We start from the raw sequence: 16,757 nt of genomic DNA on the forward strand, positions 1-16,757 counted from the left end.
AGATGCTCTGATCCAAAAGTAGAAAAAGTAGTAAAAGTGCTAGCTGAAGATGCAACTGAGGGGCCTGTTCCACAAAAGTATGGTCTTGTACATTACAAGTAAATTCTCTAGTAACTTGTACAAATACCAGAGTTTCTGTTCCACAGTTGTACTTTACTACTCCATACTTACAAATTACTAGTGAATTTTTATAGGCGTGTTCCACAAAAGTACTAGTACTTGTAACTTACTAGCGAATTGAGAAGAATTCTCTACCAGTGAAAGGACAATAATATATAAATGTACTAGTGCTATTTAAATACGCTTATTTTGGATACATTTTGATAAATATGTGGTCTAGCAGTAGTGATAGTGATGGTGATGAAAATGAAAACTATCGTCTGTACAGGGAAAGAATAAACTTCCAGTTTAACACTGTATTTGAATACAATGAACGTTTTAGGTTAAGCACAATATAGTGGAAGAATTTTTGATAGATATTGGCCATAGCTTAAAATATCCTACGAACAGAAATAAATCTCTCTCTGCTAAACAACATTTACTAACAACATTACATTGGCTAGGAAATGGTGGTCAGTACCATGGTACTGCAGATATGCTTGGGATGGCAAAATCTTCGGTCTGTGGTAGCTGCAATAAATGATATAAAATTTCCTCAAATTGTTTGTTGGCCTGAAAATACTGAAAAAAACATATTCCAAGAAGGACATTCCTGGAATCATTAATGAGCAGAATATCTCTTACATACGTCCAACTTTTCCCCTCAAAAGCTCCATGAGCTTTTCCCAAGTCAAATATTTCCATCCAACCATTTATTTTGTCTTGTTTTTTCAGACTCTCGCTGAATCCACCGAAATGAATATCTTTCCTACCTTCTATTTCCTTCAAAATGAATAACTTTGTTTCTCTTGACATCATTTTAACAATTCATGCAGAGTTTGCAATTTCGTAACAATTAAGTTTGGCGGCCGAATATCGTTATTAGCGGCATCTGATTCCTAATGACAGACCAAGGTAGGTATGTTAGACCAAATACAGTAGAGACAATACACGACACTTACGGATTTCGCCTTGCTAAAATGGGAGACAATTCGACGGTGGCGCTCCTAGTGACTTGACCTGAACAAATCGCGCTAAATTCAAATATCAATGGAAATGTATATACGGAAATGGATAAATAAATTACGTCTAGAAAGAAAGTGGTATTGAGATATTAACTTCGAAGTTGCTAAAGCAATTCTGGATAAATGAATGAAGAATTATTTAAAAGGTTATTATTCAAAGACTGAAATTAGACATATAAACAAGGTGTGAAATGGACTGCTGTGAAATGGTTTGATCTTTCATTGATGCATTACTTTTTTAGCTTTAGCATGTAACTTGTTTGATGATAATAATAAATATAATCAATAAATAAAAATATTATCATAAAAATATATAAATAAAATTACTCAAAAACTTAATAAAATTAATAAGCATAATTAACCGAAATGTCCGTAGTATGGGCGCCAGAGTTCACCAGAATGGATCCCTCGAATTTAGATAAGAGCATGATAAACTTTATATCCCAGGGCGTGTACATAATGCTGCGTACTGGTACATCTGCTGCAGGCCTTACCTAACCTCCTGAAAACGACTAATTAGGTAGGAACTGCACCTAGGTTTATCAATAACACTGATTCTAAAATAGCTAACTATATTCTGAACAAATTCCGTGCATGAGCACCTCATCAACATACAACATTATACATATAATACACACATAAAATATTGCTGGAAGACTCCATATTTACAACAACAACAATAATGAAAATCGTGGGAAAACGAAAGCGAGAACTAAGTTACCATTTGTAAATAGTCCGATGAACAATGTACATGTATGAAGATAAATACCCTTCACTGTCTCTATATCAATTCGACTTACCGATTCTCATAATCGGCAGTTATCACATCACACAGATACTGTACCTTGTACTACCGTGTTCACATATTTTAACACTTGTTGTAAAGATATATACACACGTCTGTCGATCCTCAACATATAAATTTATGGAAAGTCTGAGATAGCTTTCACCAACATATAATGCTAGGCCGCCACAAGTGCTACAATACTTAATGCGCAAGCACTCTCCACAATCAGCCACTTTCCACTAACATAACAAGACTACGCTCCACGAACGTTTGAAGTCCAGTCCATTGCAGCCGTGTCACTCCAGTACCGTGTATCAGCACCACTTCCTTCCCGTACAGTGCGTCAGTTGTAGTTGTAGTTATCTTCCTTCTCGTTCCTTTACAATCACCTCTACAATCACCCTTACAATGTTCCTTACAATGTCTCTCATCATCTCCCGGTTGCCGCCGTATCATCAACCTTTATAGACATCAACATCCCCCTCCTCTCAGATGATACGTCTGGATTGGTGCTTGCCAGCCAATCATGGGTGGTCCTCTTCTCAAGACATGCCCTGAACTTCTCCTTTCTCCCAAGAGATAAACAAACACTCGGGAGTTTTACATGAATCACCAAACTTTCGTACTACAACAACAAGCTCATCTCATCAGGCTGGGATATATTCATGACTCATGAATTTCCCGACACAAGTACATCACAACAAGCACTGGGGCAGCCATATGACTCATTCAAATTACCAGAGTTATTAAAGCAGTGTTTTCCCACTCATGCAAAACAAATTACTCATACCTACATATGTGGATATCTTCCAGCTTACCAATATAAATGGCAAAGTATACAAATGAAATAATAATAATAATAATAATAATAATAATAATAATAATAATAATAATAATAATAATAATAATAAAATAGAATACTGACAATAATATCTCTAACTTCTACATATAATTCTGGGGTGTGATATATGTACTATCGCAAGCATACCTGCCTGAAATCTTACGGTTGGATTTGTCTTTTTTCCTCATTTAAAAACAATGTATCATCATATTAAGACATTTGTCAATAAAAATATCGGCACATTCCTTACACATATGATGCAATGAATTAACATTTAATAGCTGGACAATTTTCCTCTTAACATGAAGCCTACTAACAGAAAGAAAATCTATAAAATTCCGGCTTTAATCTGAGAAGAGGGATAAAAGAAAGAAAAGTTTGAAAATGTTGTCGATAGTGATGCTTTGAGGAATATTTACGTACAATTAGAGTAAAAATGTAACATACCCTTGGCTGTACAGTCGAGGATTTTTAAAGTCGCTGGCCTGGAAATGATCTGAACAGATCTTATAATTCTTATACAAGCGTAACGTCCCTTCTTTCTTGTACACTTTATCCAAATCGCTTCTGTGACATTTCAAAACCCACAGATCACACCTACAACAACACATCGGTATTGAAGGTTAACTGCTGCACTATACAATAAAATATGATATTTTAAGCCCGTTAAAACATGGGTCGAGCAGGTCAGAAGATTATGAAGTACTATAAAAATCTCTGTCACTGGAAGAATATATATGCAAACACAATATTACTTACATGTTCTTGTCACGAGGGAACCTGAAGAATGACCGCGCATTTTTCTCTACTTCGTAATTACTGCAGCCAAACACAGCACATACCTTTCCCCTCATGTTGACAGGAGATATCAAGGAATGGCACACGCTACTATTTAATTATGTCAACTCACTGAAAACGCATAATTAACACCAAAAACTTCACACAAAAATACACGTGCTCTTATGACAGAATCAGTACCGTTCAGGTCTATCCGCTAGAGTGTGCTCCAATAGCTGTCCCTCGATATCTCGCTCAGTGTCGTGTATTGTCTCTACTGTATTTGGTGTCGTGTATTGTCTCTACTGTATTTGGTTAGACTCTCGTAGAACATACGCGAGGATCGCGGAAGAACAGAATGGCTGATAATAACGGAGTAATTTCCTATCATCAAAGAAATAAACTGAAAAATAACATCGTAGCATTAAAAAATTCACAGGAATATTAGTTCTTTCAATCTTTGCTGCATAAGTTACAGTAAAATACGATATTACGATAAATGAGGCAAGCATAACCTAATTCAATGACTGGAATACGAAGATAAACAGCTGATTCATGCTATGACGTAGTATGTTTATTGATATGTCGTCACTTGTAAAACTTGTAACAATTCACTGGTAATATACAAGAGACTATCAATTTTTGTGGAACAGAAATGTACAACTCCATACATTACAAGAACCCACACTAGTAACTTGTAATGTACAAGACCATACTTTTGTGGAATAGGCCCTGGTGACAAATCGTGCATCATCAGTTCTTCTTCTTCTTCTTCTTCTTCTTCTTCTTCTTCTTCTTCTTCTTCTTCTTCTTCTTCTTCTTCTTCTTCTTCTTCAAAAATCTTTTCCCTTTCTTGAATGCTTTCCCATCATGGTTTGGCTGTTATACTCTTCTTAATTTGTGATTGTAAAAGTGTTCCAGTGGGGCAGTTTGAAATTCAAAATTGTTATTGTCAGTTTTACTTTGGATTTCAAATAATCAGATACCTTTTTCCTTTATTTCTCTTTTATCACAAATGACTGCTTTTTTTAACAGACCAATTTATATACAGTATTAACTTTGATATTTCTCTTAAAAAAAACAATTAAAGAATTTATTTCTTAGTCTTAGAATGAGCCATGTGTTGGAAGGAGAGGAGTTTAGAGTTGCTACACTCTTTTCCTATTGCAAGGAACCAAAGACTATCTTTATTTTTTTGACAGGTATTTTAAAAATTAAGTATTCTAAAAAATAAATGCTACTGGTTTTTTTTATATGCAAAGTATATATAGTACGCGAACCTTTTCTTGAGCCCTGAGCTCCATGGTGCTGAATGGGAACTAGGGCTCAAGAAAAGGTTCGCGTACTATACTGATGTAGTAATAGCTCATGATTGCACCATAATTGAACAAAAATATCATGTAATTTAGAATTTCTGATTTAAATTGGATTAAAATAAAAAGAACATTTTTAATAACATGATTTTTATTAACCCTAGAAATTACATCAAGATTCTTCTCAATATCACACCATAAAGAATCCAATAATGGCACACCATACTTTTCCCCTTTTCCCCCTATCTCTGTTCAAGTCATTGAAGGCCCTTGGAGGGGTGGATGGTAAATGTTGTATACAAGGAACTTTATATACAATGCACAACATAAAAGTTTATTGCTTCAGCATTTTTATACAATATGTACATGAAATAGAACAAAACTTTTCTTGATGCTTGTGGAGTTGCACATGTTTAATGTTAATATAATTTAGTAGGCTGAGGGCCTGAAGAATATTTACATTTGTACAAATTGAAAGTCCTATATACATTCAATCTTGTCTTGATGAGACAGTCTGTTCAAATGAGAGAATGTTCTTGATAGTCGAAAACTATTGGTCATGTATAGTAACAAGTGGAACTTGTAGAGAGAGTTCGTATTAGCAGAATGCTAACAGGAGGCGTATAACTTGCAAGGAACTTGCGTTTATGTTCATCTATAGGAGAATGCTATGATTGCAGTCAGAGCACTGTACGGTACTTGTGTGAATAGCAGAATGCTTGGATGGGTGCTCGACGTAGCTACGGGATGCAGGATGAATGAGGCAATGTCCAGAGGTGAAACCTCACGGCCAGGAATCAGTCCACCTGTTCAGAACACATTTTTAAGAGGGTGCCTCCGTGTCTGACTTGCGGTGTAGTCTGGTCGTTGGACACTGTGGGAGTCCTCGAGAGGCGAGAAACGTCGCTCCTTTTATAGCGCTGGCTGACGTCGCAGACGATCACGTCAGCGCACTGCAGTCTGCCTCGTGGTCTCTAGAAACATCCATGTCGGGCGGGCTGTGGCGCTTGTAGGCACGGAGGACACACACAACAGTAAAGGCTTTCATTATTCGTAACCGCAACACTAAGTGGGATAGAGCGGGTAACCCTATACTAACTTGGTACTTTTCTTTGGTCTGTGCTGAGTGAACCTTAGGGCCATGTACCTCTCTAGAAGTGGGAATTGTGTTTCTAAAACGTTTGACCTCCAGACAGCGAATCAAATTGAACCCATGTCCTTCTGGGCAAACTGATTGTGCCTTTACCACCTCAGCTAAGTAGACCCTGGTACAAATTACTAGAATCTTTTAAAAATAATAGCAAGGTAAAATAGGAAAAAAATATTTTAATCCCTCAGATGGTCAAGATTTTTTATGTTTGGAAGCTATTGTGTTGCTGAGACTTAAACCATGATGACTGTAAATTCATTTTTATATTTGACTAACTATATTCATCTCTTTTCAGTTGTTATTGAGTCTGGTTCAAGATACGAGGTTTCATATCCCAGTGGAATCTCCCATTTTCTTGAAAAGTTGGCATTTAATGTAAGTGTTATTTTGTATACTTGAACCAAATTTTACATAACTATATGAGCGAGATGAAACAGAAGGTATAATGTGAAGTATTTGCAAATACAAGTTCTTTTTAAAAATATCCAAATTGGTGTTCTAGAAGTTGTTCAAGAAATAACTCGATGAAAATGTTATTGCCTTAAATGTAGTCCTTTCCTCAATTCTCTGTATTCCATATGATATTTCACTTTTGGAAGCAGTGTTCTCTTTGCTCAACACCTTGTGCTTTCTTAATTGAAGAAGGTTCTACAGGATCAAGATTTTACTCACTCAAAATTGTCAGCGTAGTAAGCTGCAGCTATAAGCCACATTCTCCACCTCATTACAACTGGCATAGGCAGCATTGGCTCCATTTTTTACTTCCCAAATTTTTTAAAAAATGACTTGGAGCCTTTATGAATATTTTCTTGATTGCAAAAACTAAGATTTTCATTTCAGGCAAGAAAGACTATACTGTTTCAACAACTCAGTGAAATTCATTAGAATATATCAAGACCTCCCATGGCTTTACACATGCAAGATGCTCTGTCTGTGTAGGCCATGAGAACAATATTGGTTGCTGTGCCTGATGGTTACAAAAGATTGAACATATCATTGAAAAAATAACAACCGTTGAATGATTCACCTTTGATCGCACACATTAATAGATAGTAGAATAGAATACTCCCATCTCCTAGTTCCGGATTACCTGAAACTGGGGAAAAAATCCTCTTCCTATTTTATGGTTCTTTCTGCTAATATCTCAGCATACATCTTGCTAAGTGTGTCCAACAGCATAATGGTCCTATAGTTCTTTGTATTAGATCTTTCACTGTTCCTTTTGTATTCAGGACATATTATTCCTTGCCAAAATCATGAGATTTTCCTACCATAACATTTTTTGTTTAGTTATAATTCCCAGCATCTTGACTGTTGTTACTTAGCTCTTTCCAAAATTCATAAGTATTTCCACTAATAACACCAGATTTTCCCCCTTTCGTTTTTTCATTGTCTGTAATACTTCATGGTTAATGGAGTGGTTCCTGTAGTCATGTCCTAGTTCGTGAACATGAGCAACGACTGAGTGGCCTAGTAAGTGGTCCTGAGTGTCGGGACACCAGTTTCTATGGAATGGGAGTGGGCATCTCGGACTATTTTGAGTCTTGGCCCTCCTTGTGCTCAGGCGGCTATGCTGTATAATCCACTGATAGTCCCTAACCCGTTAGAGGAGAGATCCTCACTTGGACTATGTGTAAGTAAGTGTAGCACCCTGCTTCATAGAATTTTCACCGAGTACACTCAGAACATTTTAAGCAAGCCTCGGGCCTATGGGAGTATCAGAATCCCACTTCCATTTGACAGGCGAGGGACTCCTTGGAAACAACTTGGTGAACAAAATGGAATTCAATGGGGAGCTATCAATATTAATAGGGCTTATGGAAGAAAGAAAGTAGAACTGGCTGAGTCTGCAAAGAGGATGCATCTGGGTATGAATGGAGTAAATTATATTTGGGTAACGGGAGATAACGAGGAGGAGATTATAAAGTGTACTTGACGAGTGTTAGAAAGAGAAAGCAGTGTGGAGTAGGGCTGTTCATCAGGAATACTACTGCATGCAGCATAGTTTCTGTTAGGCATGTAAGTGAGTAAAAAATGTAGGTATATCTGGCGGTTGGAGGAATTAGAATGAGAATTGTCTCAGTGTATTGACCATGCAGATAAGGATGAAGTTGACAAGTTTTATGAAGCATTGAGTGACATCATAGTAAGGGTTAGCATCAAGGATAGGATGGTGCTATTGGGCGATTTCAATGCGAGAATTGGAAATAGAACTGAAGGTTACGAAAATATGATCGGTAAAATGTGGGGAAGATAAGGAAGCTAATAGGAGCAGGAAGTGTTTGCTGGACTTTTGTGCTAGTATGGGTTTAACAGTTACCAATACCTTCTGCTACATATGGGAGGGTAGGAGCACCAGATCCATAATAGACTATATCTTAACCAACTTTGAATTCAGGAAGTCTGTTAGGAATGTGCAGGTTTTCTGGAGATTTTTCAGTGATACAGACCACTATCTGATCTGTAGTGAACTGTGTGCCTTTAGGCCTAGGATAGAGCAGGTGACATCTGCCTGCAGATGGATAAGGGTAGAAAATCTCCAGGATGAGCAAATTAGACAGAAGCACATGAATGTAATTAGTGAAAAGTTCCAAATAATGGACAGTAAGCAGGTTCAGGATATAGAAAGAAAATGGGTGGCATATAGCAAGGGAATGCCAGGGAACAACTGTGTGTAAATTTGGGAAGAAGCAAACATCTTGGTGGAATGATGAAGTGAGAACAGTTTGTAAATGTAAAAAGAAGGCGTATCAGAAATGGATCCAAACAAGGATTAATGCAGACAATTGTACGTAGATGAAAGAATCGGATTGAAACAAATAAGTTGTTGAATCCAAAAAGATGATGTGGGAAGATTTTGGTAATAACCTGGAAAGGCTGAGTCAAGCATCAGTCGCTTAAGTGCGGCCAGTATCCAGTATTCAGGAGATAGTGGGTTCGAACCCCACTGTTGGCAGCCCTGAAGATGGTTTTTCGTGGTTTCCCATTTTCACACCAGGCAAATGCTGGGGTTGTACCTTAATTAAGGCCACGGGCGCTTCCTTCCCAGTCCTAGCCCTTTCCTGTCCCATCATCGCCATAAGACCTATCTGTGTCGATGCGACGTAAAGCCAATTTAAAAAAATCTCGGGAAGGGAGGGAGAAAAGGAAATGAATAGTGTTTTGGGTAATTCAGGTGCACTCATAATAGATCTCAGAGAATCACTGTAGAGGTGGAAGGAGTATTTTGAAAATCTTTTCAATGTTAAAGGAAATCTTCCTGGTGACGTTGCAAAAAACTGAGCTCATGGGGAGGAGGACAATGATGTTGGTGAAATTACATTTGATGAAGTGGAAAGGATGGTGAATAAACTCCATTGTCATAATGCATCAGGAATAGATGAAATTAGACTTGAAATTGTGAAATATAATAGGAAGGCAGGGATGAAATGGCTTCATAGAGTAATAAGATTAAAGTGGAGTGTCGGTAAGATAGCTTCTGATTGGACAAAAGCGGTAATTGCACCCATCTGTAAGCAAGGGAACAGGAAGGATTGCATCAACTATCAAGGTATCTCGTAGATCAGTATACCAGGCAAAGTGTTCACTGGCAAATGAGGACTGAATCAACTAAGAAAAATTGTATAACAGAAGAAATATTACATCTAATGACCTTACGACGGAAATACAAGAATGTTGATTTAGGGAAATACGATGAAATAGGAAGAAAATCAGGGAGGCTAAGGAATCTTGGATGAAGGAGAGAGATTAAGAAATTGAAGACCTATAAAGCAAACATGATGTGTTTATTTTGCACAAGAAGGTAAAAGAAGTAACTGGTAACTTCTAAACTCGACCTTACACTCAGTTACTGAATGCAGCAAATAGACTGATTTCCAGTGAAGAGGAAGCAGAGGAAGTGTGGGTGGACTATGTGTAAGCTCTATTTGGAGAAGGAACAAACCCAGTTTCACCATTAGGCCTGGACCTGAAATGTTGATCAGTGAAGTGCAGGGTGTCGTAACTTTATTAAAAACTGGAAGAGCAGCAGCTCCACATGATATTCACCCTGGAATTCGAAAATTACTTGATGAAAACAGTGTTACAATACTAACCAAGTTTTTAAATTATATATACAGGACAGGATACATCCCACAGGATACATTTCTAATCCCCATTCCTAAGAAGCCAAATGCAACTAAATGTAGCCAATACAGACTCATTAGTATCATGAGTCAAGTTTTTAAATTATTTCTAAAGATAATACATTTCAGAATTCTTAAAAAAAAGAAAAAAGAAAAAAGTGAACTGGACATAGGTGATGAACAATTTGGTTTCCGCAAGGGCTTTGGGACACATGAGGCCTTGTTTTGCCTGATGACACTTTAACAAATTTGTAGGGACCACTCTAAAGATGTATGTATCCACTTCATTGATTAGGCCCAAGCATTCGATTGTGTCAAACATTGCAAATGCCTTTGAATTCTGAACACCATAGGAATAGATAGTGAAGATCTTACGAAGGCTATGCTGAAAGTTTGAGCAGCCTGTAAACCGTAACTCTGAGGACAATAGGATTCTTTTTATTTGAAAGAGTGATGTTTCTCGACCTTGGAACATGTTGGTTCCTCCACGGTGTGGGATGAAAGCACAGGCAGTGCTGAGTCGGACACAGTGCAAGATGGATCTGTCGCACTGCGATTTTCGCGCATTGATTTTTATGATTGTAAAAAGAATTTAAGTGCCGAAGAATGCCATTCTTCTTTGCTGCGTGTTTTTGGTGAGGCTTCCCGTTCTAGGGCCACAGTTGGAAATTGGTTTCGCGAGTTGTCAAGTGGTCGGCAGTCAATTGAAGATGAACCTTATCCCACTCGCCCAGCAACAGCTGTGACTCAGGAAAACATTGATGTTGTGAGGAAAGAAGATAAAAGAAGAATCACATTTTATATTTTGTGACATTGAAGAGACCCTAAATATTGGGTCAACAGCAGTGTAGACCATCGTTCACATTTATTTAGGCCTTACCAAGAGATGTGCCCATTGGTTGGCACATTCCCTGACAGGAAGCCAAAAGGAGGCGTGAGTGAGCTGGTGTCGTTTCATGCTAGAAATTTTCAATAGAGGCCAGTCCCAAGACACCTACAATATTGTCACAGGTGATGAAACATGGGTCTACCAGTATGACCCTGAAACAAAGAGACAGTCTTCTGTGTAGTGCTTTCCAGGGAAGGAGCCACCTATAAAGGTTCAACGAAGTCTGAGCTCTGGAAAGAAGATAGTGGCAACTTTTTTTTTTTTAAATGTAAATGGGGCATCTCACCTCTGTGACCTTGGATACACATCGTACAGTCATTGCTGAATGGTACGTGAATGACTGTCTTCCCAAAGTTCTTGCAACATGGAGGTCACAGCACCCGAAGTCCAAGAGTGGGCACCTTCTGCTGCATCACAACAATGCATCTGCCTACAGGGCTGCCAGAACAATGGACTTTTTGGGAAAGGAAAAAGTGCGAGTGTTACCTCTTCCACCCCTGTTCACCTGACCTGGCCCCATGTGACTTCTTTCTGTTTCCTAAGACCAAAGAAAAAATTCGTGGGCAGCGGTTTTCGTCAGATGAAGAGGCCCTTGCAGTGTATGAGAGTACACTAAGTAACATCCCGCAAGAAGCTTGGACTGAGACATTTTCTAAGTGGTGTCAGAGAATGGAAAAATGTATGTGTGCTAATGGAGAGTATTTTGAAAAGTTGTAATTGTTGTTTTGCAAATAATTTTTTTCTCACACTTTGCTAAAAACTTTCGGCACAGCCCTCATACATTTGTCAAAAGGTTGTGTGAACATCAAGAAGCTTCCATGAGAATTGTAAACTCTGAGATTTGCGCTACCAGGAACAAACAAGGGAGTACGGTGAGGATGTGTGAGTAAAATTTAACAGTAGGCTGATCAACAACAATCTGAGGTATGCAGATGACACCGTCGCCTTGGCTATCAGTATTGAAGGTCTTCAGCATCTGGTAGACAGAATCGTAGCAGAAGGGGATAAACTTGGAGTCCAAATTAACATCAATAAGGCAAAGGTGATGGCCATTACTAATATTCTTACTACTCACATTCTTATGAACATTTTTGGGGAACAATTTGAACTAGTGTAGAAGTGTACCTTGGTAGCTGGATTACTGAGGAGGAGGAGTAGGAGGCTTCACAGCCAGCATAGTGTGCCGTCAGCTGTGAAGGAAAGCATTGTGGGAAGTGGTCATTTATGCACAGCAATAGATTGTAATAAAATACCCGACTGATATGAGTTTGGAGCATCAATGAACAGTATACCATTGATAGGAGGAGGTGGAGATTTATTACTTTCCAGAGCTATAAAAAGGATAGAGTGGTAGCCAGTCATAAAGTGTGGGTTGTTCAGTGTAGCAAATGAGACTTGGCACAGAGTTCAGTGAGTGATAGTAGAGTGATCTTGCAACATGGAGATGTAACCATGCTTCACAGCCAGCATAGTGTGCCGTCAGCTGTGAAGGAAAGCATTGTGGGAAGTGGTTATTCATGCACAGCAATAGATTTTAATGAAATATCTGATTGATATGAGTTTTAAGTATCAATGAACAGTATACCATTGATAGAGAGAACTACTAAATATTGTGACAGTTACTCAGGATACTGTCAGTTTTACTTAGGATATCAATTAAAAGAAAATCTGAGGAAATTGAAATTCTGAACAAGATGAAATGGCAGCCACCACCAGCTTTGAGGAGGATGTGGAGAGAAAGGAGGGAATTGGGAGTCGGTGGTGAGAGAGGAGGCATTTCTGGACAGTCAATGATGGCCAAGACTCGTTCAACACCACCCTACCTGGCACGCTGAAGAGAATCTTTGATGATGATGATGATGATGAAATGGCAGCCACCCAATAACAATAAATGTTAGTTGTTTGCAAATTTAGGGATGCTCCAAAAAAACTTTTGCAAAGTAAGTAAAAGGAGTTAAATTTAGTTTAGTCTACAGCTGAAGGAAAGGCTATATTAGGATCCAGACATAGATGATGAAGTGAGAGCAGCTGTAAACATGAAAAGAAGGCTTATCAGAAATTGCTCTGAACAAGGGCTGATGCAGACAGGGTATGTAGATGAAAGAAACAGAGCAAAACAAACAGTCGTTGAATCCAAAAAGAAGTCGTGGGAAGATTTTGGTAATAACCTGGAAAGCCTAGGTCAAACAGCAGGGAAACTTTTCTGGACAGTAATAAAGAATCTTAGGAAGGGAGGGAAAAAGGAAATGAACAGTGCTTTGGGTAATTCAGGTGAACTCATAATAGATCCCAGGAAATCACTGGACAGGTAGAGGGAATATTTTGAAAATCTTCTCAACGTAAAAAGAAATCTTCCTGGTGGTGTCGCGAACAGCCAAGCTCGTTGGGAGGAGGAAAATGATGCTGGTGAAATTACGCTTGAGGAAGTGAAAAGGATGGTAAATAAACTCCATTGTTATAAAGCAGCAAGAATAGATGAAATTAGACCTGAAATGGTGAAGTATAGTGGGAAGGCAGGGATGAAATGGCTTCATAAAGTAGTAAGATTAGCATGGAGTGTTGGTAAGTTACCTTTAGATTGGACAAAATCAGTAATTGCACCTATCTGTAAGTAAGGGAACAAGAAGGATTACAACTATCGAGGTATCTCATTGATTATTATACCAGGCAAAGTATTTATTGGCATCTTGGAAGGGAGGGTGCGATCAGTGGTTGAGAAGAAGTTGGATTAAAACCAGTGTGGTTTCAGACCATAGAGGTGCTGTCAGGATCAGATTTTCAGTATGTGCCAGGTAATTGAAAAATGTTACGAGAGGAATAAACAGTTGTGTTTGTTTCGTAGATCTAGAGAAAACATATGATAGGGTACCGAGGGAAAAGATGTTTGCCATACTGGAGGGGGGGAGTGTGGAATTAAGGGTAGATTGTTAAAATCAATCAAGGGCATTTCTTTTGACAATTGCGCTGCAGTGAGAATTGATGGTAGAATGAGTTCTTGGTTCAGGTTACTTACAGGGGTTAGATGAGGCTGTAATCCTTCATCTTTGTTGTTCGTAGTTTACATGGATCATCTGCTGAAATGTATAAAGTGGCAGGGAGGGATTCAGGCAGGTGGAATTGTAGTAAGCAGTCTGGCCTATACTGATGACTTGATCTTAATGACAGATTGTGCCGAAAGCCTGCAGTCTAATATGTTGGAACTTGAAAATAGGTGCAATGAGTATGGTATGAAAATTAGCCTTTTGAGGACTAACTGATGTCAGTAGATAAGAAATTCAACAGAATTCAATGTCAAATTGGTAATACAAAGCTGGAACAGGTAGATAATTTTAAGTATTTAGGTTGTGTGTTTTACCAGGATGGTAATATAGTAAGTGAGATTGAATCAAGGTGTAGTAAAGCTAATGTAGTGAGCTTGCAGTTGCTATCAACAGTATTCTGTAAGAAGGAAGTCAGTTCCCATACAAAACTGTCTTTACATCGGTCTGTTTTCAGATCAACTTTGCTTCACGGGTGCGAAAGCTGAGTCGACTCAGGATATCTTATTCATAAGTTAGAAGTAACAGACATGAAAGTAGCAAGAATGATTGTTGGTACAAACAGGTGGGAACAATGGCAGGTGGGTACTTGGAATGAGATAAAGGCTAATTTAGGAATGAACTCGATGGATGAAGCTGTACGCATAAACCGGCTTCGGTGGTGGGGTCATGTGAGGCGAATGGATGGGGATAGGTTGCCTAGGAGAATAATGGACTCTGTTATGGAGGGTAAGAGAAGTAGAGGGAGACCAAGATGACAGTAGTTAGACTCAGTTTCTAAAGATTTAGAGATAAGAGGTACCGGTATAGAACTAAATGAGGCTGCATCACTAGTTGCAAATAGAGGATTGTGGTGACATTTAGTAAGTTCACAGAGGCTTGCAGATTGAATGCTGAAAGGCATTATGGTCTATAATGATAATGAATGAATGAATGAATGAATGAATGAATGAATGAATGAATGAATGAATGAATGGATGAATTGTATGACTGCCAATTATGCTTACCATCATGTTATCCTTAAATGATTTCTTTGCTAGATTCAATTTCATAGTAAGTTCCTTCAATTTCTCCTTACTTCCACAGCCAATTCTAGCTCTATTTCTTTCCACTCTGCACCTCCTTCTTAATCTCTTTACTTCTCTGTTATAATATGGTGGATTTTTACCATTCCTTACAACTTTTAAAGGTATGAACCTGTTTTCACATTCCTCAACAATGGCTTTAAATCCATCCTAGAGTCTGTTTACATATTTATTTACCGTTTTCCGCCGATCATAGTTACTTTTTAAAAACTCATGCCTGTTTTATCAGCCGTATGATACTGCCTAATAATCCTACTTTTAAGACCTTCCTTTCCATCACATTTATTTTTAACTATGACTAAAACAGCTTCATGATCACTAATACCATATATTACTTCGGTTTCTCTATAGAGCTCACTTGGCTTTACCAGCACCATGTCCAGAATATTTTTCCCTCTATTTAGTTCCATCACATTCTGAATCAGCTGTCCTTCCCCTATTAACTTATTTGCCATTTGTTGGTCATGCTTCCTGTCATTCGCATTACTTTCACAATTGATATTTGGTAAATTGCGATCTCCTGCTACAGTCACATTCCTTTCCAGATCATTTCATACATAGCTGATTATCTTATCAAATAATTCTGAATCAGCGTCAGCGTCTCTTGTAAGCCGGTGGTGGTTATTGTTTTAAGAGGAATCAGCTATTCTCTCTTAACACTGATCAAAGGGAAAATGAAGTGATCTCCCACTTTGAAGAATCAAGGTGTTGGCAAAAGAAAGGTAAAGTCCATGATGGGCACGAAAATGAAAACCTCGCTTGGCCTTGCTAAGGGTCAGAAGAGAAGAAGTGTGGTCAGATAGGAAAGATCAAAGTGATGAGTAGAGCTAGGAATTTTAGGTGCAAAATTTTGATAATAAAGTTGCAATAATTTAGTTTAAAAGGTGCAAAAAATGTGCAAATTTAAAGTGTAAATATTCATTACAAACTGTACCAAAACCGATAACATTATATATTAGGGCACAAATTCACACGTTAATTAAAAAGTCTGCTAAAAACAGGCTCAAAGCACTATTTAAAACAGGTTTGAAAATGGGAAAGCATGGAAAACCATCTTCAGCACTGTCAAACCCAGTATCTCCCTAATGCAAGCTGATGTCTACGTACGGACCAAAACTGCGGAGCCACTTGCTTGGTTACATTGTTATTAAAGTAGCTCATCCAGAAACTGTTAATTTTTTTAGCGAAGTTGCACCTCTTCTTTTTAGGTAAGTACTTGTATATCGAAAAGAAACATCAGCAGAAAAAATTGGTGCATATTTTGTTTGTAGTCAGTAATGTAGATCCTTGTTTATTGCAATTTGCAAAATCTTCAATATCAGAATTTATGGCTAAGCTCTGCTCCAGCTTCTGCTTTCTAGCACTGTCCAGTGATTCCTTCCTATCCATCAGAACAGCCTATTTCTCATCTTTCTGAGGACACTGCTCCTCAAATTTTGTAACGGCAGTTGTCAGGAAAGAGTGACCGTACACAATAAAATGTTCATCTTGCAATTCCTGTTTAGGTTCTAGTTCTTCGTCCTTCGTCACAGCTTAGGAATCATTCGGTAAAGCATCCGAGAAATCACACTGCAACCTTGAATCCAGTACCCCATCTAGTGTGAACTGAGGAAGGTGGAAGGGGAAGTA

At 38.2% G+C, this 16,757-nt stretch overlaps 1 protein-coding gene across 1 annotated transcript in view; it reads left to right on the forward strand.

Moving 5' to 3' along the window:
• Positions 1 to 16,757, forward strand: part of LOC136858518 (mitochondrial-processing peptidase subunit alpha) — an 82,971-nt gene that overhangs the window by 17,806 nt on the left and 48,408 nt on the right. Inside the window, exon 3 of the mRNA XM_067138120.2 lies at positions 6,288 to 6,367. Coding sequence (XP_066994221.1) covers positions 6,288 to 6,367 — 80 coding nt within the window. The remainder of the gene's footprint in view (positions 1 to 6,287; positions 6,368 to 16,757) is intronic.

This window comes from Anabrus simplex, chromosome 1 (assembly GCF_040414725.1).
Source record: "Anabrus simplex isolate iqAnaSimp1 chromosome 1, ASM4041472v1, whole genome shotgun sequence".
In the NCBI taxonomy this organism is placed as follows: domain Eukaryota; kingdom Metazoa; phylum Arthropoda; class Insecta; order Orthoptera; family Tettigoniidae; genus Anabrus; species Anabrus simplex.